General features: G+C 45.0%; 3 protein-coding genes and 1 long non-coding RNA gene across 6 annotated transcripts in view; all 4 read right to left on the reverse strand.

The window, feature by feature from the left end:
• LOC134035961 (cAMP-specific 3',5'-cyclic phosphodiesterase 4B-like) overlaps nucleotides 1-11,823 on the reverse strand; it is a 35,412-nt gene extending 23,589 nt beyond the window's left edge. The window contains exons 1-4 of one of the 3 annotated variants that reach the window (XM_062480563.1): nucleotides 11,669-11,823; nucleotides 6,960-7,016; nucleotides 5,568-5,710; nucleotides 2,019-2,251 (exon numbers count right to left, since the gene is read on the reverse strand). In XM_062480563.1, the coding sequence (XP_062336547.1) occupies nucleotides 2,019-2,251; nucleotides 5,568-5,609 (275 nt within the window). In that variant the 5' untranslated portion in view covers nucleotides 5,610-5,710; nucleotides 6,960-7,016; nucleotides 11,669-11,823. Of the gene's footprint in view, nucleotides 1-1,292; nucleotides 1,549-2,018; nucleotides 2,252-5,567; nucleotides 5,711-6,959; nucleotides 7,017-11,668 lie in introns of those variants that run through there. The other 2 variants (XM_062480564.1, XM_062480565.1) reach the window with 2 other exon arrangements.
• Nucleotides 11,824-13,583: 1,760 nt separating this feature from the next.
• LOC134036666 (leptin receptor gene-related protein) lies at nucleotides 13,584-16,095 on the reverse strand. The gene is made up of 5 exons (XM_062481696.1): nucleotides 15,989-16,095; nucleotides 15,572-15,647; nucleotides 15,293-15,479; nucleotides 13,920-15,180; nucleotides 13,584-13,666 (listed from the first exon to the last, which is right to left on the reverse strand). The coding sequence occupies exons 1-4, from the start codon at nucleotides 16,002-16,004 to the stop codon at nucleotides 15,064-15,066; spliced, it is 396 nt and encodes a 131-aa protein (XP_062337680.1). The 5' UTR covers nucleotides 16,005-16,095; the 3' UTR covers nucleotides 13,584-13,666; nucleotides 13,920-15,063.
• Nucleotides 16,096-16,272: 177 nt separating this feature from the next.
• Nucleotides 16,273-17,173, reverse strand: LOC134037145 (uncharacterized). Its single transcript, XR_009932490.1, has 3 exons — nucleotides 17,109-17,173; nucleotides 16,593-16,703; nucleotides 16,273-16,461 (listed from the first exon to the last, which is right to left on the reverse strand). It is a non-coding gene; the product is annotated as an uncharacterized LOC134037145 (long non-coding RNA).
• A 2,172-nt stretch (nucleotides 17,174-19,345) lies between these two features.
• Nucleotides 19,346-24,842, reverse strand: LOC134036878 (phosphoglucomutase-1-like). The gene is made up of 11 exons (XM_062482032.1): nucleotides 24,298-24,842; nucleotides 23,548-23,710; nucleotides 23,161-23,307; nucleotides 22,303-22,428; nucleotides 21,424-21,614; nucleotides 21,088-21,242; nucleotides 20,606-20,721; nucleotides 20,361-20,496; nucleotides 20,001-20,184; nucleotides 19,734-19,868; nucleotides 19,346-19,650 (listed from the first exon to the last, which is right to left on the reverse strand). The coding sequence occupies exons 1-11, from the start codon at nucleotides 24,658-24,660 to the stop codon at nucleotides 19,561-19,563; spliced, it is 1,806 nt and encodes a 601-aa protein (XP_062338016.1). The 5' UTR covers nucleotides 24,661-24,842; the 3' UTR covers nucleotides 19,346-19,560.
• Nucleotides 24,843-25,143: the final 301 nt, after the last annotated feature.

A 25,143-nucleotide genomic window follows, 5' to 3' on the forward strand; every position in this document is an offset into this window, starting at 1 on the left:
CCGAGGGAACGAAAACAAAGAAAATGGAAGAACATTTTTATGAACAACGACGAAAGGGAGCGTTTCTAAACGAGGGAGAGAATGAGAGTGTGAAAGAGAGAGAGGTAGACAGAGAGAGGTAGAGAGAGAGATAGACAGAGACCAGGAAGAAGAGAGAGTCACCTGTGACTGGAGAGGTGGGCTCTCCCGATGACCTCGTCACTGAAGTCAAAATAGACCCCACCCCTGTGACCCATGGGCGACCTCCTGAACATTCTCTTCTCTCTCTCTACGGCCTCCCCTCAGGACGCACGCTCTCTGCACTGACCAAGGACTGACCGACCGCTCTTCCAGGCTTGGCTTGGCTGAGGCTGACCGCACTGGAAGGCTTGAGGGCAGATATGGGCTGGACCTGGAGGAATGATCTCCTCTATAGTCTCGCCCTCCCTCACTCTCTCCTGCCATTTCATTTATTTATTTAATGATACGTTGACTCTCCCTCTCTCTCTCTCTCTCTCTCTCTCTCTCTCTCTCTCTCTCTCTCTCTCTCTCTCTCTCTCTCTCTCTTGGCTAGGTCCCCCTTTGAAAAACAGTTAAGGTTAGGGTTTTCAGGGTTAGATCAAGGTTAAACACTCATGTGACGTCTATCACTCTCTCACTCTCTGCCTTTTCATTTGTAGGTGCACATCCCTGGTCTAGCCATCTTTTTCACTCTCTTGTCTCTCCTACAGAAGTTCTTCCCCTCTCTAACTCCTGAGTTCCTGGAGGACAGGGGAGGGTCATCAGGAAGATATCCATGCACAGCAGTGAGACCACCAGGGGGCAGTCTTTGCGGAGTGAAACATCGGTAAGGGCTTCATTCTAACCCTGATAATGTCATGTATTTATTTAGCGGATGCTTTTATCCAAAGAGATTTGAACCGCAGGATCGACAGTCAAATGCTCTAACCAAGGAGCTAAACCAATCCCCTGATGATGGTGAAATCCAGTTGATTTGGTATGTAGGATAGAGGGGAGTTGGTCAGAGCAGGGAGAGACAGAGTGAAAGGTTATTGGCTTTGGGCCAATTATAGCGAAAGGGGTGCCCTGGACACACACAAACACACCTCCTGTCTCTTGCCAGGCCATTATTGTAAATAAGAATATGCTTTCAATGGACTTGGTAAAATCAAGATAATATAGGCACAGAAAACATACACACACACACACACACAGCACAGACAAACATACACACAGAGACAAATATACACACACACACACAAAAAACATAAACAATTTGTCTTTCTGTTCCACGGATCGTTCCGGAGCCTTACCAGGTGTGAGCGATTGTAAAACGCCGGTGTCGGGGAAGACGCCTGCTGGCCACCTGCTTGCGAAACAACCGTGGCGAGCTGTGAGGCGACTCTGTCCTGGTCTCACAGCTGGGCTCACTACAGAACAGCTGGTCCTGGTCCTGGCCCAGCTCTGTTTGTCCTGCGCTACTCCCCATAGCCCTGTCCTGCTCTGGGAGTCTATATCTGGACTAGCAGTGACTTCCTCTGAGGAAGCGAATGGAGAGACGGAGTAAAAAGCACTAACGCTCCAAGGAGGTGAACAGAGCTGGGATGGGTCACTTCCTCTGTGAGCTCAACTTCCCTCCCTCCCTCCCACCTTCCTTCTCTCTCTCTCTCTCTCTCTCTCTCTCTCTCTCTCTCTCTCTCTGTCTCTCTCTCTCTCTGTCTCTCTCTCTCTCCTTACACACTCTTTAAGTCTCCACCCCCCTCTTACCAGTAACACGAGCCAATCCATCACTCCGTCAAAATTCCCTCAGGGCACGCATGTGTGCAATGTGAGAAGTTTCACCCCGGCCAAGTTAGCGACTACCAAGAAAGAAAACGAGCAAAGAATTCACAGAGCAGAGCAGAGAGAGAGAGAGAGAGAGAGCGAGTCCACACCCTCACAACCATCATACAACACAAAGCGATGATGAGTGACAGCCTGGTTCCACTCCACACAACACGACAGAGAAGGGTCATGGTGGCTCTTCCAAAGCAGCTCACCTGTCTGGTGACGTGGCGCTGGTGATGTCGATGCGCGGCAGGGGCAAGATGGGCAGGGTGGTCGGCCGGGCCAACGGGTCCTCCTCTGGCGGGGGACCCCGGTCCCGCTCCGCCTGTCGCCATGACAACGGGGGGAGCTGCAGGGTGCCGGAGAGACGGCGGCGGCCCCGGCGGAGGTCCACCCCCAGGGTGCTGCCGGAGAGGGCGGGGCCACCCAGCGACTCCTTACTCTCCTGGAGGAAGGGGCGAAGGGAGGGAATGTTGTTTCAATGTCATTGCTACTGAAAGGATTGAGCCTTTAACGTGCGTCTGGTTGGGTCCACCAGCTTTAGGAGGGAGTGTACGCTTGTGACATTCTGTTGTCTGTACATACTGTTGTCGTCATGTGGAATAAGAGCGTTATGGAAATGTTTTCAGGGGATTTGTTTGAGATTTCAGTAGTTTTGTTTCTTTTCTGAGTTTTAGAGTGGCCTAAATTTACCTTTTATTAACTAGGAAAGGTATAATACTGTAAGCCTATAGGGTTCACAGTTTAAAATCCCTCTTCTTGATGAGAATCTCCAAGACCTCTAGGGGGCAGTCTAGGCTTACATGTTAGACAAGGTACCTTTTAATAGTCATATAAAAGTAATTTAACGGACAGGATGCTTCAAAGACGTTTTTAACAGTCCATCATCAACATTCGAAACATTATCCCAAAAGCAACAAATTGAAACCCCACATCAAAACCCGACACGTTTGACTTCATGTTTCCATTTAGACGAAGCGTAATTAATGGTTCAAATCAACGTCCGATCGGAGCGTCCGCGGCGGGCGTGTTGGCTGACAGGTTCACGGGGCAGAAGGGAGCGTCGGCGGGGTGTTTTACAGCTCCTGGGTCAGCGCCGTGACATGAGACAGCTTCCTGGGCGCCTCCTCCGACGCCTGGCAGTAAAACGAGCGCCTCTCGGAAGCAGCGGCCGCCAGACAGCGGACATACATCAACCCTGGGAATTACAGCCACGCCGTCCCGGTGTCAATGAAGCACAGACACTTACCAAATGAATGAGACAGAGAGGAAGTGGGGAGGGAGGGGAGGGGGGGGGGGGGGGAGTGGGGGATGCTCAAGGAATTCCTAGAATACCGTCTTTGTGAGAGAGGTGTTCGAATATTTGTGCTCGCGTGCGTGACATTCGTACAGTCTCAGAGTCTTGCTCGGGTGGAAAGAGCGACAGTCAGATCAAAGGGTGGAGAGGGGGCGAGAGAAAGAGGAGAGACTCGCAGTCAGATAAAGGGGGAGGGAGGGGGGGCGAGAGAGAGAGCGATGAGGAGACAGTCAGATGAAAGGATGGAGAAGGGGCGGGAGGAGAGGGGAGAAAAGGAGAGAGATGGTGTAGGAGAGAGATGGAGAAAGAGAGGGTTTGGGGGCAGAGATGAGAGTGAGAGAGAGGGTTTCGGAGAGGTGAACCATGAAAGAGACTCCTCTAGTCAGCATGTACCATTTCTTGTGTAACCCAAACCAACCTCCCCCACTGTCCTTTCAGCTGTATTTAACAACCCACCACAAACGACGGGGGGAAACTACAACACAGGAGACAAACCGCTCTTCCCTGGGACTCCTCTGAACTGAATGAAGCCCCTACAATCTCCATCCTTCATCTTCTTTTGAAGGACAACCACAATTTATCACTAATCAGAAATGAAAGGCCTGGTGACAACAGAACGCCATTGTATAGTCATTATTGTCAAAATGTTGACACACGCGACACACGCCAACACACCCACACACACACAATAGCACACCCACAGGATGGAAACCGCAGTCTTTCAGGCCCAAACTAAACAGAGCCTCCACAGTATCTGAATCAACCAGCTTTAGACAGAGCTGTGGACCACAGCTGTGTGAAAACACGACATGATCTCCCTCCATCCTCTCGGGCTTGCGCTCCCCACACCTACAACCCACTGGCCTCCAGCATAACAGAGTAGAGATACGGGCAGAGCAGAGGATAAAGAAACACAGACAACAGATAGATGGGACATGTTTTCTTGAGGTAGGAAGGGGGGGGGTGCTGGAACATGGGGGGACAAGGACGAGGACAAGACACAAACCAGAGACAGTGCAATCTGATGATACAAGAAATGGACACCCCACCTTCTCCCATGCGCTGCCTTGGTGTAATTGACTGACAGGAAGCCCAGTTATGCTGACTCCACGGGATTTTCCAGGAAATATAATTTTCTTTGATTTATCCCCGCTGTCTCAGAGAAGCACAGAGGAAGAGAGTGATTAAACTCTCTGGCAACATGCCGCTCCTGACTGACCCTGGCCAGACGCCGTCTGGTAGGAGCCGTAACAAGACATTTCAATGGCAAATTGTCAATAATTACAATATTATCTTTGCATGTGTATTCCTGCTGGGCCTCTACAACTGTGATAGATGACATGGCTTCGAAGACCTTGTGTCATTCTAAACAGTCATTGATTGGACGTCTCCGCCATGGAATGGAAAAGAGGATGGAAGAGATATACCGATCGGACAAATCTCTGGAAGCAGCGCGGATCCAATTTATACGACATGGTGGATGTTTCTGTCACCCGTCCTTTATTATCAACTTCCTTTTAAGATCGTGTTTTTTGTTTGGCTGTTTTATAGTCCGAGAAATGTTCTTGTATAATTAAGACATCCGTCAGGGTTCCTTCAGATAACACGTTGAATCAAATGAGGCTTTAAGAACATGTAGTGCTGCGATTCGTAGAAACAGAATTATTGAGACTGATAGTTACCATAAGGTGAAAGGCTGCTGGCATCAATAATTGAGGACTGTATTAAATATATACGCCCTAGTGTAAAAAAGGAGGCCAGTTAAGACTATAAGACGTCACGTTTTTACGAAAACATCTTGTTGTTTTACAGTGGAATATTGAGGTAAACAATATCAGCCACGTCCCGTTAATCTAACATGATCAGATTCCGTGTTAGCCTGCATGTTTTTTTCACAAACTAGACAGAAACTCTACAGTGAAGTTCTCCTGCTATCAAACAGATCCTGGTTACAGAGCTGGACCTGTCCTGTAAACCTCCCTGGGAGCAGAGAGGGCCGAGGAGACTGCTGATTGAAAGTGGTCCTGCTGGACAAGGTCACAGTGAATGATCTAGCCTGTCTGTCTTATATTAAACATGGAGATCTGAAGGGAAACAGATGGACCTCCCTCTCTTTTGCTCTCCCATTTCTCGCTCTCTCCCTTCGTATTTCGTCATCTCTCTCCCTCTCCCTCTCCCTCTCCCTCTCCCCCTCCCCCTCCCCCTCCCCCTCCCCCTCCCCCTCCCCCTCCCCCTCCCTCTCTGCAGTCTGCCCGGTCGGGTAGCCGTCTGTTGTGTATGGTCATCTGTTCATGACTCACCATCTCCAGCACCACCTCAAAAACAGCACCACTCTATCAATCTCTGGGGAGACTGGGAAGGTTGAGCTAGCCTCACTAGCATCCCGAGGAAAAACATTAAAAGGTCATTCGAGGAAGTGGTCCGCTTTAGATAAAAGGAGGTCTGGGGAAGAGGTGCAACTCACGTCACTAGGCGTCACCCCCAACATACTTCTGCTCTTCTTCATCCTCGACGGGGTTATCCAGACAGTTCTGCTCCCGGGTTCCTTCCACACGCTCCTTCTTTACCCTCTCCACGCCGGGCGCTCTCGCCGGCACACCTGGACACCTGCGGCGACAAGGGAGCAGCCACGTCCATTACACATTCTCTGACTCATTCTCAGGACGTAGACATTACAGTCAGGACTGACTCACTGTAACGTCCATGCCCGGAATAACAACCCATGCCACATCGATGGAAGAGGGCCGCTGCAGGCTGGAAAGGAGCCAATTATCAGGCATCGCCGGGCCGCTTAGCAACAGTAACTAATCTATACCTGTCACAACATTATGGATTCCTGATTGACAGGCAGGATGTTGCGAAGGTACTTAGAAACCCAGCCAGATGGGAAAGGATGCTACAGGGGTCCCGATAGGGTATTACTAGAATTTGCATACATGAATATTTCAAGAGCATTTTCTATTTCAGTAACACATGTATGCTCTCCAAACTAAACTCAATAAATGCAAACAAAAGTGGATCCACTCTACGGTTGAGGTTATGTGAAAACGGACCTCTGACACACAACGTTGATACCCTATAGAGCCATAATAACATTTCAGTCATTGAGACCCAAATAAAATGAAACTAACTCACCATAAATACATTTTACTTTCAGTGATGCTTGCTTTTTTTTGCTGCACAGGAAGGAAACAACCTCAGGCAAAATGTTTACAAATACCAAGCTGTCAAGTTCCTCCCCCAAATATTTTTTTCCTGCATACAATTTCTCTTCTCCAAAACCAAAAGGTCAACCAAGAAAGGTCAAGCCAGAGGTCATGGACGAACATCTTGATAGGTATGAACATCTTGATAGGTAATCAGACCCTAAAGTAAGAGCAACATTGAAATCACATAAGTTCGACTGAGCAAGACATAGGAGGCCTGGCAAAGGTCAAATCCTGCCCGTGTCTAGACTAAGTAGCAGACTTGAGGAGGGCCATCCTGCTACAGTCTCTCAGAGAGGGGGAGGGAGGGGGGGGGAGTCTAAACCTCTAATCATGCGGAGTGGAAGGCCCTTAGAGAGGTCTGTCTGACCTAAAAAAGAGAGGAGCGGGGACGCCCGAACCTGCTCTAATCTGGAGAGTAAACTGGAGCTCCCTGCTGTTGCTTTGTAATAGGCAGTCCTGGGAGTTGGCTAGTTGAGACATGACAGAAACAGGTCACTCCCAGTCTGCTGGCCGTGCTTCAGCACAAACAGCCAACCTTGTGGCTTACTCTTGTACCTCTTCCACCGGGTTTTCTTTTAGGGGTTTCATCAAGGAGGGATGCAAAGTGACAAGAAGAAAAGAATATTCCTCAGGAGGAATTGACTAACCGGTAAGTGGTCTTGATTCGGAACCCCTTGATTTGGATCGCCTCTCAGTGATGGTATCTGTGGAGGAACACATCGTGAGAGTGGAATACATCCACACTTCAAAGGTTAACAGCAAGTCCAACCCTCCGTAATCAGTTGACATCATGGATAAGTTAATAGCTAAAATAACCAAGCTGGTCTCTGTATTAACTAGTGGGTCCTGCATCCCTGATACGATGACGCACTTCGTGAACATTATTGATAGTGAGCAAGTCATTAAAGCATGCAAATACCCACAGTGGTCAAGCTAGGGAAAACCTTCATTCAGATTGAAAGTTCATTCTTACTTTGGTGCAGGGGAACCCTCATTGAAGCTGGATGGGTTTGTAGTTTCCTACCACATTCTATTCTACATCATTACTCCTTCCTATGAAGGAAGACTAGGGAGATACCGAGGCCATTTCATACGCCATTTATAATTTAGCATCACCGTTATATTTGGATACGTCTGAGGGACCTAAATCCCGTTTGAAAAGGAGTATGGCGCCTTCAAACAGGCTTTGGCTGACACTTCAGAGGGACACCTGTCACGGAGACGTCACGTTTGGAAGTTTCCATGCGTTTGTGTGTCGGAGAGGCTTTTTTGCGAGTGCTAGTTTGGACCTGCGAAGATGAAGCAAGGAAGCCAGCTCTTCTCAGGCATATTTACCAGCCTGTCTACAGCACAGCTGTGACTGAGAGGAGCTGGAGGTCCGAGGTGAGGCACAGCGAGGCTCCTCTACTCAGAAAACCTCATCACCCCCAGTGATGTCCCAGTGGGGGGGCTTGTGTCAGCCCCATCAGCACTCCACAAACAGGGCAGCCTCTTCTCTGAGGCGAAGCCTGTTGGTGGAATAGGGAACGGGTGCCAAGGCAACAGGGGCAAATTTGGTCTCTCACGATGCTGGTAAGTAGGGATGAGATGTCATCGAAACAAGGTTTTTAATCACCACAAGAAAAGACAGTTGCTTAGTGTGCAGTGGTGGTCAGACTATTCGGATAAATCCTGTGTAGGGAGGAAGGGATTTCTGTTTTTTGCCTTTTCTTCTCTGAGGGTTTAGGTTGGTCATGGGTGCTGATTTGTGAAGTGCTCGTAACAAAAGGGCTTTAACGGTGGCGCACTGGGTGAGAGCACGTCCGATTGAGGCTAAAGTCTAATGCAGGGGCCTGGGTTGTAATTCAGCTCAAGACATTCTTCGCTTGCTCTCTCCGCTTCTCCTGTCTCTATCCAAATGTTCTATCAATAAATACAGGCAACACAGGGCTTTACAATATCTGACTTGGGTTGAGTTCATGTCTCTGAAACACAAAATTAGATTTATTTAAAATATGGGATGAGATACTATGTGGAGTTGTGTGTTGAGATCAAGTTCAAATCGTTTGAAGGTAGATTCTAGATTGAGGGGAAGAAGCCGAATAGGAAAAGGAGTAAACAAGAGCGAGAGAAAGAGAAGGAGAGGAAGTGGGTCAACAAACTCATTTCCTTTCTGATGAAAGCCAGATAACGTAATACTGTCGATTGTGTTTATTTGAGAGATGGCATTATGGAGTGTTGGCACTACGTCTGTATATACGACCCCACTCAAACACCTAGAGAGACATCATTTGAGAGCACGAACAAGATGTAGAAGAGTCCAATCATAGTTTCCCTGGAAAGCAGTAAAAAAAATGTTTTACTCCATGTTCAAACCATAAATCTTATGTTTATAGTCAAAAAGTGGAGGGTTCCGATCTCAGTCTCTATCAATGTCACAAGACGTATGCACAATAAAGGCCTGCAGTATGAGACAGCCAAACAAAGATTACTTCTGTGAAGCCACAACAATGAAAGTCAAGGCATCATGTGCTTACTTACGTTCTTATCAACTTCAATTGCCTGTGGTCTAACAGAGAATGCATTCAAGAGCACAATAACCCTGAGAAATTCCCTTTAAACTGCCACGTATTTCTGCAAAGTGAAAAAGCATTGACTTGGCAGACCTATTATCATCAGAATGGAACTGACGTGCATTGAGGACAGAGCAGTCTTGTTTTAGTTCAAGGATACATTTTTTGGGGTGATTTTCCATAGTCATCCACCCACTGTTGGCACAATAAGTAATCCTTTTTGCAACACAGTTGCAACATAATGCCTGGCCATCCATATCCACTTCTACCTCTCTTCCACAGTCCATCTCTTTCACAACACGAGTCACATGTATGAGGTTATTTGTGAATAAGCGGAAAATGTAATGGGTGGCATGGTCCTTTTTAATTCACAGTGCAAGACATCTGCAGCAGGAGCTGTAGAGGTTGTGAATAAGTTTTTCCATTCTTCTGATGGCCTTGATTGAATCTCCCTGCCTCCCCCAACCACACAAAGCACATGTCATATACCCGGTTATCAAACCACAATGTGACACATTGTGATGGACAGGAGTTCAACAGTAATGAGGTGGACACTATTCCCTGTTGCCCTTCTAGACCAATGACGGTTTTGAGGGGGAGGTTAATCCATTTTAATCACACAATCATTTGCAGTAGCTCTGTCAACCTAAGCAGTGAAACGTGGCTCTCCTCAACACAACACTAAGATAAAGATCATCACCGAGGGACATTTTAAACCCTCTAATGACAGACAACTACAATGGAACCTGAATGGAAGACAGCCTAATTAGAACTAAGCTTCTTTCATAGAGAAGACAGTGGTAATATGTTGATGTAGTTGGCTGAACCAAATAATAAGGCTCTCAAACAAAGTCCCAGCCCTGAGAAATGATAGGGCAGTAACAAAGAGGAAGACCGACAGTCAGAATCCATGTCAGAAGAAGAGTTAGTTGTGTGTCGAGGGGGAGAGGAGAGCATTCTGTAGCAGCTGTGAGATGAGATCACAGTGAAGGCCACATGCAGCTCTAACTGTAGAGCCCGGGCAAGGGCACTGCCAACGACAAGCTGGCGTCGATCCACGCACGTTGAGCCAACGGTCTGCGACACTGTGGGATGAAGACACCCCAAAGTTGTCGGTGTTTACGCCGTCTTCTTATTAGGCAGTAAACAGCAGCACTGAGCTTACAGGCTCTCCAGATGGACCAGCTCCGCTAGTCAGTATACAAACCCTGTACAGTGTGTCTCTCCTCTAGCTAAAAGGGAAGTCAGGAGATGATTTACTGCACGCTTTTAGTGTCTGACTTAGAGTAGCTGTTGTTGACCCCAGGAAAGAAAACAAAGTAAGATGGACGCATTTATTATCGGACCTATTTATTACCTGGCTTAGTCATCATTATATTGGAATAGCAGTGTACTGTATATCAAAGCTCACTCATCCATTTCATCTAATTCATAAGTCATTTAAAGCCCATATGAGGAACTAGTGATTGAAGTACGAGCCGTTTCAGCACTCAGTCAATTACCCTGCCCACAAAGCACTGGTCTGATTATGGAAGCTTGTCGGATGGATTTAAATTCCTTTCTGAGGTGAGTCATAATGACAGGGAACCACAGGGATCAAAGCGGAAAGACCACTCACAGCCCAGGGTTTGAGAGAGCCACTGCGAAAGTCACTTGATGACAAACAATGTATTTTAGAAAAGGATTCCTCCACCTATTGTTGCCTCTCCATTCTCCACCTCAGCGAGACGATAGGGTTGGGTTAGGTATTGTTACCCTGGAGACCATAAGGTTGGATTAGGTGTGTATTGTACCCTGGAGACCATTGGGTTGGGTTAGTTATTGTTACCCTGGAAACCATAAGGTTAGGTTAGGTGTGTATTGTACCCTGGACATACTGCAAGCTAGAACCCTATCAAGGCTTTGCCCTTTACTCTGACTCCAAAAACGTGTCATCAGATCCCCACTTTGGAGCACATATGACAGGCTACTGGAGATCTCTGAGATCCTAGAACCCAGCCAGGTGTGGATCCACATCTTACTGACAAGTTTTCTCGACCTGAGAGGCCAAACATCAGCCTGGGGGACCTCCCTTGATGGGGTCATTAGATCAGCTGTGTGTGAACATTGCAGACAGCTATGACAGACAGCGTCACTGGATGCATGGTGAGGGTTCTTAAGCTGCTGTTGAAAAAGATTGAATGGATGGAAGTGCACCCAAGCCAGATCTGACATGCTATATTTTAACTTTATAAGGTAATTTAGGCATGTACTATGATACTGCTTTTAATTTTATTTATTAATTAATTATTCAAAACCTTGACATTTGGATTTTGTGAATCCATATTATTCTTACAATCCGCCTTTTTTAAGCAGTATTAAGCCTTAGGCTACTCATTATACCCAATTCTGCCTGCTGCCTGAATTCACTTTTTCGTATGTCAGTGTGGCCAACAGTATTAATAGCAAATCTTTCATTAAATGCCGGTTTAAAAATGATTTGGTATTTGAACATTTGATCAGTTAGCAATAAGCAACTTCTCTAACTTTAGCCAGTCCATTATTATTAACGCAGACAACAACGTTTTTAGGGTACAAGCGAGCTCTACGCAGAAAAAGAACAGAATCAATTCTAATAAAACGAAGAACCCAGAAACCGTGCTTACAATAGGTACTGGTGCAGCAATCATTTGACGTATAGCAAGTACAAGTACGTTAACGCACGGTTTATCTACCCAACACCAGCCCCGTTAACACAACATACAGTGTGGGACATTCCAACAAACAAAACAAGCGTACACTGAAGGACATACAAAAACTCTTACCCGTTAATGATTGCACTTGCACCTGACGAGGCAGATATAGACGAATGAGACTATAATTCTGTAAAAATCTAAAGGATGAATGAACCCGCTGAATGTGTGGTGTTCTCTCTGAGGCGGAGTCCTGTACAAGTGTGTGTGTGTTCTCGAGAGTGCCGCGTGCTTGTTCCTCCCACATCGATTGGCGTACGTACAAGCTCTGTCCCTTTGACAGTCTCTCTCTACCTCTCTCGCTCGCTCACTCTCTCTCTGTCTCTCTCTCTCTCTCTCTCTCTCTCTCTCTCTCTCTCTCTCTCTCTCTCTCTCTCTCTCTCTCTCTCTCTCTCTTTTTGTTGCCCCACCAGTGTTTAGTTGAAAATACATCTTATTCAGCCTCCAGTTTATGCACCCCTAATAATACCTTTTACACTTGTTTACAGCAGATTTTTTTAATTCACCAGTTATTTTTTTGTAAGCATTTCCACAAATAACAGATTAATTTAGATTATAGCAGTTGCATGATCTTTTGGAGCTCTGGTCGAAACAGCCAACCAACTTGATTCACATGCACCTGCATTGTGGTGGCCTCTATGGAGGGTTCTAGTCCAGTAGGCTGGACCGTGATGTATCTGTTGTTGCCAAGCAACTGTTGTCCAGACACAAGAAGAGATATATCCCTGGACTCCTCTTCCACATCTTAACTTCAAACTGTTCATGGGCACCTTATGCAACACAGAGATGCACACATAAAGAATGATTATTCTTAATAATAATAACAATATATATAAGTGTTTGTGTGTGTGAGGCTTATCAATAATGAACTCACCACCCTTCTTACTGGGGAGGAGTGTTCTGTCAACATGCACTATAAGAACATAGAAGAAAAACGTTTCTGCCCATGATGCACTGAATTAACCAAAACAAGAGGTTGCTCCAAGCCCCCAGGTGACAGGTGTACAGCAACACCTGTCAAGTATTACATCAACGTAATCAGCACTGACGATTCGCTCTGCCAGAGAGAATCCCAGTGTTCTTATTCTTCTCATTAATGGTGTGTAAAAGGCTAGTCAGGAGGCACAGCTGTCTGCATTCAATTTCACACAGCAAATCCTGGCTTGTTTGTATTGGCAGGATGCTATATGGATTACAAATGACAGGCAATTTGACTGCATCCTCACGGTGCGTGTCCACTACAGCGGAGCGGGCGTCGCGTCGGCGCCCAATTCATTTTTAATGAAACCGGGCGTTGACGCTCCCACAATGCCCTACGCGAATGTCAACGCCCGGTTTCATTGAAAATGAATTGGGACACCACTTACCCGTTTAGTAAAAATGGCACTTAATAATATGACAGCATGCCGAGTTAAAACAATATTAACCACATTTTAATTCAGGGTCAGACAGACTTGGCCACAGCGAACAGTTCCAGCTGTTTAACATGCCTTAAATATTGCAGGATTGGATTTTCAATTATTCATCACCACTTCACCCCTAGATTCCTCACCATTCAAACCGCACTCTGACACAGTTCCTTTGGGTAGTTTCAATTCCCTTTCTTTCTTTCTCTCTCCCCATTATTCTCTCCCCTGAGAGGTCTTTACCAAACTGTTGTACTGTCATTTTTGTATTTGGATATCAGACTGGAGATGCAGGTGTCTGCTTAAATACATCATCCATCACTGTTAGTGCCATGGGACTGACACGCTCTTACTCATCCATCCACACTAAATATGACTGGCAGAACTGCCAGTGTAAGTAAACTACAGTAAGTAAACTACAGCGTTAGTATTTGTTTTCAATAGTACTTTAATTATGTTAGAAAACATGATGCAGGCAGGGGATTTTACAACAGGTATCTGTAGTGTTTTCAAGTGCTTTGTGTTTTGAATGCCAAGCTAAAAGCTTCCCATTGGAATGCTTGGCAGAGATGTATCTTGGACAGCTGTCTAATCTTGATTGATGTTTTAAATAGTGTCAAGAATTTTGTAGATGAGCAACAACTTGAATGTTTTTTGAGTGTGTCTTTTAACCCTTGTGTTATCTTCGGGTCATTCTGACCCATCAGTCATTGTGACCCACCGTCGTATTGCAACAAATTTACCGCATACAAAGACAAAGTGAAGCATTTTCTTTTAACAGCTAGGCTGTCTCAGACCCCCCACATTGCGATGGTTAAAAGAAAATTATTTTAATTTGTTTTTGTATTGGGTAAAATTGGGTAAACACAACGATGGTTCGTTATGAACCTTTGGGTCATGTGACCCGAAGGCAGCACGAGGGTTAAGCAAGGTCATACATGTCAATATTATATGTCCAAATTGCTATCCAATTGATACCTAACCCTATGTCACAAAAAAGCTACGTTCTAATTCTTTGGTCTGTCACATGACCATGCAAGACTTGAGAGCACAACATCCTTCTACAAATACACCACGATATATCATGGTAAACACATAAAAAGTGACGCACACATTTTCTACAAACACCTCATTCTAAATCTATAGGAAATATACAAATAGGCAACTACTGTATAACCTTGCTGAAACATAGAAAAAGGAGCTTTTTGTTTAGGACAAAATAGACAAGTCTTTTCTAAAAACAGCAAGTATGTAGTGTACATTCAACACAGAATAAAATCCATTACACAAAATGATTGGCCGAGATTTACATCCACATCATGACTGGTCTGCTCTGTGTATGCAAATTGACCAGTGGCTTCTGAGTTAACATCAAACACCTGTGCATCATGAAAATAGACAATCTGAGAAGTGAATCAGTCAATCCTACAGTTTAAATGGCCTTTGGTGATAATGTAAACATTTGCAACAGGACATAAAATAAGGCTATTTAGTCTTGCAGCATAATGAATAAGTAAAATACGATATTTTTACGTCAACAGATCTTCCCATGATTATATAATAGTTCCCCACCATACTGGGATTGCTTGAAATGACAGTCACAATTAAAATAAGTAGGAAGTGGAGGTTAAAACAAAACCATTCATAAACATCCCTTTATATACCAATTAACTCAGACATACAGTGATAGAAAGGTGGCTAGCTGCTAGTAAATCGATGATTTTGAAGATTCTTCTCACTTTGGTGATGGTGTGGCGAAGCATGATTGGGGAAAAGAGCAAAGCAACTGGGACTTTGTCTTTATAAGTGACTAGAAAGACACCAACAGAAGACCATTTAGTGCTCTCCTGCTAATCCATCCCCACACATCAACTTGGTAACACATCCATTAGTAGTGATATAAGAACTATAAGAATATAAGAAGCCATAGCATTCCTTTGTAGCCCATTTCATACAGCTGAAAGCTATTAGCCACTCTGCATCTCAGTAAGTGACTGATTGGCTGGGTCCCTCTTTCAATCCTTCCTGTCAGTTTATGTCAGCCTGGGTAGCACAGGCCCTCTACCACTGCTCCCAGCTGAAGTCATCTCCTCTTCCAAACACTAGGAAGAAGCCAAGGATGGTGGAAAAGATAACCCCATTGCCAGCCATCACCAGACCACACGCCCCCAACTTGATCTGCAGGATAAGAAATGTCCATTAGAGATGAAGAAAAATCAGTTTTTGACATACAACCTTGTAGTCTTGCATCTTCACCCTTTATTGGCACACTTCATAGGCTACAACTCACTACGTCTTTTCGGGCCAGTACAAGAGGCATCCCAAATGCAGAGACCACAATCCCAGTGGTAAAGAAGTATGCCAGCTCTCTGCACGCATTGCTGGCAGCATCTGAGTCATCTGTCATTCTTCTGGCTATGAAGATGGGGATGGGAGACAGCACGTAGAAGAACAGGACAAAGAGAGGCCAGTACACCCTGTAATAACAAAACACATTGCACTTACATGTTCTGTTCATTTTGGCACTAGAAAGATTGACACGGGGTGAGCCGCGCATCCGTCCACATACCCATACTCCTCCAATGCACAGCCGAGTAGCAGAAAGGTCAAACCAATGGCACCACTGAAGGACAACCCAACCAGAGCTACATGGACGGCAATAGAGGAGGATAGATTACTACTGTTGCATTGATCGTTCTAAAAACATTCCTCAGGCATATCTGCTAATTCAGTATAAACATTGTTTCTAATAAAAGAAAAAGGCTATAACAAGCCAGTCAACATTTCTACACTGAACACTGGCTTAGTTAACCAAGCTGGGTTTCACGTAGGCCCATTTTGATAAACACATTTGTAAACCACTGATGCAGCGTCAGTTTGTAACTATCTAACAAGTTGTCGAGTGATAAAATGTAACTAGCTACATTGGAAGAAAGCGAACCGTACTTGGAGTTAAAGTAAAGCACACAAAATTAGTATAGCTTACCTTTAATACCCGCCATTCCAGTTTACGTCTATTGTAATTTCAGAATCGTTTTTGTGTTATTCAACGTTCACCAACTTCCTACTTCCTTCTTGTAAGTTTTTTTTTCCAGCTGACTTTCTTAAAGGAGACATCCCACATTTTACGTCCCTTTACGCTGATTCATTAATGTATGCTCAGTTTATGACTATTACCACCAACCATTCGACAAATCCTTTTGAAATACCACCCTCATTGCAAACAAAGATACTGTAATTCGCTTAATGTCAAAATCTTTATTGGTCCAAGTCTCTGAGCTTAGGGGTGGGGTATGTAAAGCAGTCACTCTCCCTCCAGCTCCTGGAAAGACAATGAGTGAGTCCAGGCCACCAGCTTGTCCACCTCATTCTCCCATTCGTCCTGTTTGCCCACGATTTGAGAGTCATTACTGGGGCCTAGACAGTCTCTCTGTACAGGAGTCTTGAGAGTCAGTAGATCTGCATACCCAAACACACACACACAGACTTAGAACATTTACAGGGTTATGACCAAACACATACATGAATGCACACACACACACACACACACAGCTGAAAGTTTGGCAACTTGAAACTAATACTGGACTCACCCGGTGACCTGTGCAGCAGGTAAATCCGTCTCAGCTGGTTGACCCTGGCTTGACGCCATTCACTGACTGGTTCTGTTTTCTTGGGCTCATGCAAAGTGCCATACATTAACCCTTGTGTTATCTTCGGGTCATTCTGACCCATCAGTCATTGTGACCCACCGTCGTATTGCGACAAATTTACCTCATACAAAAACAAAGTGAAGCATTTTCTTTTAACTGTCGGGCTGTCTCAGACCCCCCACATTGGAATGGTTAAAAGAAAATTATTTGTATTTGTTTTTGTATTGGGTAAAATTGGGTAAACACAACGATGGTTCGTTATGAACCTTTGGGTCATGTGACCCGAAGGCAGCACGAGGGTTAAAGCTTTGAACCTGAAACAATTCCATTCTATGAAACAATTGAACTAGCATTAAATTGAATGCAATGTGTTAACATGCAGAAAAGCAAGCCATTCAGTAAAAGGGGCTGAAACGGCCAAACAAAGTTTTACTGGCTAGCGAGTGCAATGAGCACACACTCACGCTTCAGGTTGAAGACATTTGGTCTCAGCAGACTTGATGAGATCCTCCAGAGCTTTGAAAGAAAATGACCACTTAGCAGCCCATGCTTTTGCACATCATGGTTTAACATAGTTCGGCCAATATTCTGACACACCTTTGTTCCTAAACCATGATCCAGTTGTTGATGTTGCAATCTTTGTCCACTCCTCCAGATATTCCTCAAAATGAATTATCTTCACAGGCCTGAGAGTTTGACATAATTATTCAAACTAAAGCTCAGGCTTTATATTGAATAAATCTGGACTGGAAAATGGACAGGGTGAGAGGACCCTTTACATTGAATGCGGTCACCTTTTGTTCTGTGAATTTCGATGCTCGTCTTTCCTAATCCCTGCAGATAATAATTATATATGTGTCTGACATCGCAACATCCCTACATATATAACTCTAGACCAATAAAAACAGGTAGAACTGTACAATTAAATGTGTATTGTGCGTGAAACACAAAGGTCTCCCTTATCTAATGCAGTGCTTCATGCTCACTGTCTAGTTCCTGGCTGGCCTGAACACACTCCAGCAACACCTTGTGGTAGCAAGTGGGGCTTGACCAGAGCATGTTAGCAGCCGTTGGGTTTACTGCTCCTTCCAAGACTGGGTTGGACAGCAGAATCTAAAGAGAAGAACAGTGCCAAGCCAAGGACCCCACCACAAGGATGCATATGTCCTTACATCTGTTCTTAAACATGTCCCACAAGTTGTAACAATTTTGTCTACAAACATGATGCTGAGTACAATGAGGCATTTTTGAAACCAAGTCTACACAAATTGATAATTGCCTTGTATTTTGTTTTTACAGCAAAAGGACGGCTACATACTTACCCCGGCCTCCCCTACCTATTCTCCATGGTCAATGAAGTTGTTTTGGCAACTGTAACTGAAAATGTGTGGCTTTAATGTTCAGTAAGAACTAAGCTAACCTGGATACTGACAAGAATGCTGCTAATGGAGAAGCCAGCCTGCCAATCCTGTCTGTTGTCCAAACAAGAGAGGCAGAGCCTTCCTGAGTCTAGGTCCACTTCATTTGTGGGACACACAGAAAGGCTTAATGAGAACTAGAATGCAACAGTTATGAACTTATTTTCTGAACATTACTAGTACCATTTCAGCCATTTTGCTTCGAGATGAGTTTACCATTGGGGTGAAATGGGATGGTAACAAATGTAACAGTTGGAAGGACCGAGTTGTAGGCATCACTGAAAAGTAATGTCAACTCCAGAACAGCACCTAATTAAGGTATGACAGTATTTAATTGAATCAATCATTTATAACAACACACACACACACACCTCAGCCTATACAGTATATCATTTCATGAATCATATTTTTGTTAATATGTTTTTATAGGTCACACCTTCCCATAATGTGTTCTTCAGTCCTTCTAATTGTACCTCCCATTCAAGAAAGTTATCATTCACTGGGCGTGCCTGAATACCCTAACATAAAGAATTAAAATTTAAAAAGGTTAATAGAATAATTGCTTGAAAGGAAAGAGTTGACTAGACTGCTGTAGGCATTCCCTTATAGTCTTCAACATTTTTCATAATAGCCCCACAGATAGTTAGCTACGGTACTGTAGTCATGTGTTCATTGAACTGAATCCTAGCTCTTCCGTACTGTAGGCCTACCCACTTCTAGTCCTGCTTTCTGAAATTCGATGTACTCTTTCCACAGCAACCGGTGGGCACAGCTATTCGTCGTTGGCTTATATCTTTGGAGCATAGCATAGCCCTATGTAAATTCGTCTAGTTTGAAAGGTTTTCAGGAACAAATTGCCCAAAGCTTGTATGTTTCTGAGCCGTGTTGTCAAGCAACAAACGTCTCTATCAAACGTTCTGCTGCATGCTTACAAGCCTTATCAAAAATAACATGGCTGTTTTTTTTCATTTATCAATGAACGAAATTATAGCCTAATGTGCAATAGCCTGCTATTTATGTTAGTAGTAGCTTAAATAGTGGATTTACGTACGTTTACGTTTTCGATAGGCCTATAATCTCTATGGTTTGGTCATTCATAACATTAATTAAAATACAAAAATATAGGCTATTTATTTAATTCCTTGAAGCGTACCGCCATGTGGCTCGTCAGATCAGGCTTCACGGGCAACAGCCGAATCACAAAAATAAGAAAGACAAAAACGCATTACAGACACCAAAAGCACATAAAATTACATTAGCCTATCACATACATAAGTTGGATAATTGTATAAGATAGATGAGCATTTGTATACTAAGAAATAATTTTATGAAGGCTGACATGACAAGATAAAAAGTTTAAAAATTTCACCAATGCACAATTGATACCAACCGACAAAACACATTTTATTTATATTACAATATTCCACTTGAATGAACATTGGGATTAATTTAAATTAAGATACATAAAAAAAAAAAAACGATTTAGGGACTTATGTGATGACTGATGGGCCACTGCGACCCGTTCGGTTGTGAAGCTGTGAGATCTTCAGAGCAATGGTAACCAGTGAAGCCAGCATCGCCTGTCCCAGACACACACAATTGACATTGAGCCAAAGAGTAAATAAACAGAATCACCAAACGGTTTCTGCAGCAAACATATTACCTGTGGGTCTTGGAAGACCTTGTCAGGGTCTGTCTCATAGCCATCTATGTAGATGCGGACTGTTGCCCTGGTGCTACCTGTTCCACTGAGTCTGTAGATGATTCTGGAGCCATCGCAGAATATTATTCGAAGGCCCTGCAGTGTACATGATGAATTTTATATTACAGTGTATTCATCCCACACAATTACAACTAGAAGCTTTTATCCAATCAAGCACCAGGGCCAGACACTTCATTACATCATCCCCAGTGCCACATGTGACCTCACTTGGTTCCTAGAGATGGTCCCATCCACTGGGTCGCTGTACTCAAAGTTGTCAGCTCTCTCCACCTGGTAGACCTTCTCCCCGACAGCAAACCTTTGGCCTGCAAAGGACTTGTCCACTATGAACATCTCCAGATCCTCCATCATCTCACAGGCTGCGTCAAGGTCTACCTCCTCATAGTCATACCTGTCCATAGAAAATTATGGAAACAATAACAAGAATGGATCTAGGCAGAATCCTCTATGTAATCTGTTATGAAATTAATCTTGTTACTGGGATCAACCCGGACACTGCGAAATAACGTGTAATAGTTCAGACTGGCCACCAGAGGTCATAAGAGGCTTATCAGTGCTCATGCAAACCTTGTGTAGAAGTTCCTGCCAAACTTTTGCCAGTGTTCCTTCATGATGTCCTCCACACTCTGTCTCCTGGTAGCTAGGATGGACAGCCATGCCAGCACAGCCCAAAGCCCATCCTTTTCACGGATATGATCAGAACCTGACATGGAAGAAATGTAGATTGGTTTTGAGTGGCAATGTTATTTTGGCAATCTCACCTTTTAAGTAGGAAATTGTACTCTTGGCATCTTCACTCACTGATGAGATACCTGTGCCGAAACTCTCCTCTCCGCACAGGGACAGTCTGCCTGCATCCATCAGGTTCCCAAAGAACTTCCACCCAGTGGGAGTCTCATACAGCTCAATCTTGGTTGCCTTGGCCACTCTAAAGGGAAAACAAGGAGAATTTGAGACAAGTTGTGCTCCCTGTAATTTCAGTCAATGATTCCAAAGAACCAATTACTTTTTTGATACGCAAAGGCTTTTTTATGGGCATTACCGGTTTTCTTTTACAAATATCTATTTTTGACTTTTACCACTTGATAGTTACAGTTATGGAGAGAGAGGAAGGGCAGGGAGAGAGACAAGGGATGACATGCAGGAAATGGCCAGGGCTGGAATCAAATATGGCCCCTGCGGTAAGGCCTTAGCCCCTGTAGTACACACTCTACCCTGTGAGCAACCAGAGCTGGTCCTCTAGTCCTAGTGACACTGATACTGTTGCCAGGGCGATGCCAAGCTAAGGCCTCACCTGTCTAAGGCTGTGCTGGTAGGCATGCTGCGGGCATAGCCCCTCACTCCTGAGTGCTGGAAGTAGGGGATGCTGAAGATGTTGGCAGCGATGACAGCCACAGAGTCAGAGGGGTTGACGAAAAAGCCATGCTTACCAAGGATCATGTTTCGGTCCTGGACAGCCAGCACAGCGGGCAAGAGGAAAGGAGGGGTTCAACTGGGGTTCAACTGCAAACCAAAGCCTTCACTAGATGTGACTGGATATGACACATTCTGTGGCACGTGGCACCATTTGATTGCTTCACTTCTATCAGAACGGCACTCCCAATGTTGAAGTGCACAAAGAAGCACATACCCCGTCCCCATCAAACGCAGCTCCAAAGTCGTACTGCCCCCCCCTCATGGTGTCCATCAGATCTGCAGCGTGGGTGAGGTTGGGGTCTGGGTACTGACCCCCAAAATCCTCCAGAGGAACACAGTTCATGGCTGAGTTGGCGGGGCATCCCAGCTCCTCACACAGTATCCTCTTCACATAAGGGCCGAGCGCTGAGGAGGGATGAGTGGGAAGGAAGAGAAAGGATCAAACAAAAAGAAGAAAACAATTCGATCAAATACCTGAAACGGATTTTTGATTGGACTGCCAAAGAGCTCCATTACATGTTTGGACCATCATTCAATCACATTCAAATGTTTTGAAAATAGTATGAGTAACTGTTAACATGACTTAGTTGACCTCCTGATGGCTCAAAGCCACATGAGTGGCGACCTCATATTAATGATAAGGCTGTGGATTTTTGTTAGAATGACATTCATGTCCAAGATCCTCTTCTGTTTGGCGCTCTAGGTAGACATGCCTTCCTGGGGGTGGGGGCGCCTTTGGTTTCAGTGTTGTCACAGGGGGCTCCTTTGAACCTCCCCACACCGCCCACAAACAGCGTGTGTGTAGAAACTTCATCCTCCTCAGAGGGAAAACTGTTTCTGTAACACCCTCCTGCTCTCTCCTGAAACACTGGATCAGATATCAGATGGTTGGATCCAACAGCTGAGAACTCAGCCTGGCTTCCTAGCCTAACACGCTTTGCTTATCTTCATCCTGACACCAGCTGACTGATTGTGGCTCTGACCAGGGTATCGGGTGACACAATAATGTCTGTTGAAACAACATGACAACATACAAAGGCCAGGTTTATGTCTTTCAGCTTTTTTCGTTTATGACATTTCAGATTGTTCTCACCTCCATGCATGGCGTCTAGACGGATCTTGATGTGGTTTTCCCCGGACAACATCTCCTTCAGCGCAGCAAAGTCGAAGATGTTCCTTACCATGTTGGCATAGGATTCTACAGAGTCCACTATTTCCACTGTGGAGGGCCATCAAGATAATCAGTTCCCCATGTATTAAACAATGTATGTCAGCACACAATGTACACATACAATCTTGAAGAATAAATAATGTTGAATTCAAGTTAAGAAGTGAAGTGTGACAAAGGATGTACAGTATTGTGCATAACTCTTGGGCACCCAAGATATTTTACACAAGTAATGTCTTATACTGTATTTCTTCAATTAAATGCTATAGCTTTTCTTGAATTACATGTTTCGATGAGGGCGGTGTGTACACAAGGGCAGCTTTTATTATTAATATTTAATTCGTAATTAAGAACAACACAGGAATTGCGCAAAGCAGTTTATTAATTAGTAGGCGACCTCTCTGGTGTCTCGTCGGTGAGGAGGCAGATGAGGATACTAATAGTGATGCAGAAAGTTTTGTACCGTACCTCTTTGCAGTAAAAATAAATTAGAATTATAGTAAATCTAAATTTAATGTTGCTGCATTTTTTCGAGGGTGGCGTTTAAGTGTAGCAGATTTGAATGCAACGTTTAATCAAAGAAATATATGCAATATAATTTTTTTATTTGTGCAGCAGTATAAAAGTGCAATTTTGCTAAACTTTTTGTTCATTATTTCTTAAAGCATTTTTCCTTAACCTTTTTTATTTTGATTGTGCCTAAGACTTTTGCACAGTACTGTAACTGTAGTGATACAGCATAATTTGTATTCAGGTTGTGGGTTGCCTGGGGTTTGTGCTCACCTGTGAAAGGTTTGAACTTGTTCTCCAGGTCAAACATCTGTTTACCCAGAGTTGCCAAGTCCACGCTCAGCTCTGGGCAGATGGCAAACTCCTCTATGGTTCGACTGAGCTGAAAGATTTTGTTTGTGACTGTCTCTTGTGCTGGGCCTGAGCAGAACATGAGGTCAAACAACCTTAAAATGTAAACACATAAATGTTCATTCTGTGTTGCAGACAGAGGCTTAGCCTTTCACCTAGAGTCCTAGTTTGCCCTCAAATGTGTCACTTATCAGGATAACTGTCAATAACTCATACTGGAAAACCTTGTTCTGCTTGTCTCGTTAAAGCTGTTGTGCTCTTGGCAGACTAGCAAAGCTGTTCCGGTTTCCTCCTTACTGGTCTCAGTACCTCCATTGGATGTGTTGAACTTGATGCCAAAGTCTCCATCAGGACCCCCAGGGTTGTGACTGGCAGTAAGGACTATGCCACCGATAGCCTTGTACTTCCTGATGACACAGGAGACAGCTGGCGTCGACATGATCCCATGGTGACCAATCACCAGGCGGCCAACCTGGAAAATGTCACAGATGCCTGTGTTTACAATAAATTTGAAACCTTCTTTTTCTTTGGCCACTCAAGAATGGACCCTGTTTTGTTAATTACAGGTGTGCATCCTTGATCAAAAAGTGGTCTGTGTGTGGCTTTTTAATGGACTTCCAAACTAAAAATACCCCTCATCTTTGGATGCAACAGAGGCTCTCTAATTTAAGAGCGGGCACCTCGGGGAGCACTTAAGTACTGGCAATGGCACAACAAAGGCAGTTTAATGCACATCTATTTCAAGACTGGTAGCTCCTATGGGATATACAGTATATCTATAGCTTCCAATGCCTCTTATTGACTTAATGTACTGCTACTGTATTGAGGTCTGGCAAATGCAATGAAATGCATTCACATGTTATGTTTTTGATTATGTTTTAAAATTCAAACCCAATTATCTTTAGCCTCTGTCCATTGCTAGCTACATAGTTTGCATGCCCTGGCTTGGCCACATCGTTGCACACATGAAGACTAACAGCAGGTGGCTGGAGCCAGGTGACACAGACACACAGCAGGCCACATGGCAGGTGACAGGTTACAGCGACAGGTGACACTGACCCCGTTCGCAGCTGCCATCTGCACAATAACACCGATGGCCGTTCGGTTGAAGTAGCGTCCATCTCCCCCCACCACCATGGTGGACCCCTGGCGGTCGCGCAGGTCAATGGAGGAAAATATGCTCTGGATGAAGTTGTGAAGGTAGTTCCTCTTGGACTGGAAAACAAAGACCTTCCTTCTGAGGCCGCTGCTGCCTGGTCTCTGGTCTGGGTACGGGGCAGTGGGGAGCGTCAGAACCTGCAGAGGGCTGTCATCCATCGCTCCAGAGGGCGTCCAAACCCAAACTAAGGAGAAGGAAGAAGGGGGAACCAGTAGTGTGGGAGAGGAGCCTGCCTGTTGGACAGTCTCAGCCACTCCCAACATTTCCCACACGCTGGAGGAGGGGGAGAGACGAGGCCTAAAATAACCAGCCAGTCTAACGTGTGTGCCGAGGCAGGTGGTACAGTAACTGAAGACGCTCCTTTGCACATGTGCAGGGAGATCACTGTCAAGGCTGCGGCCCGTGGGGCTCCTCTGGGAGGCAGGGCAGGGGAGGGGAGGGGAGGGGAGGGGAGGGCAGGGGAGGGGAGGGGAGGGCAGGGGAGGGCAGGGCAGGGCAGGGCAGGGGAGGGGAGGGCAGGGCAGGGCAGGGGAGGGGAGGGGAGGGGAGGGGAGGCCCATTTCAACCACTAGGTCCTGCAGGGTGTCTCCCATGCATTTGTGTAATTATGAGGGCCTTTGACAGGTGTAAGTTATGTGGTATGGCTCCAACTCAACCTATCTTCTCCCTGTCTGAGGCTTGAGAGGAGTGGTGGGGTGTACCTAGACGAAGTTCATTACTGCCCTCTAGGGGTTGATATTGTGCTG

Source organism: Osmerus eperlanus, chromosome 16 (genome assembly GCF_963692335.1).
Source record: "Osmerus eperlanus chromosome 16, fOsmEpe2.1, whole genome shotgun sequence".
Classification (NCBI taxonomy): Eukaryota; Metazoa; Chordata; class Actinopteri; order Osmeriformes; family Osmeridae; genus Osmerus; species Osmerus eperlanus.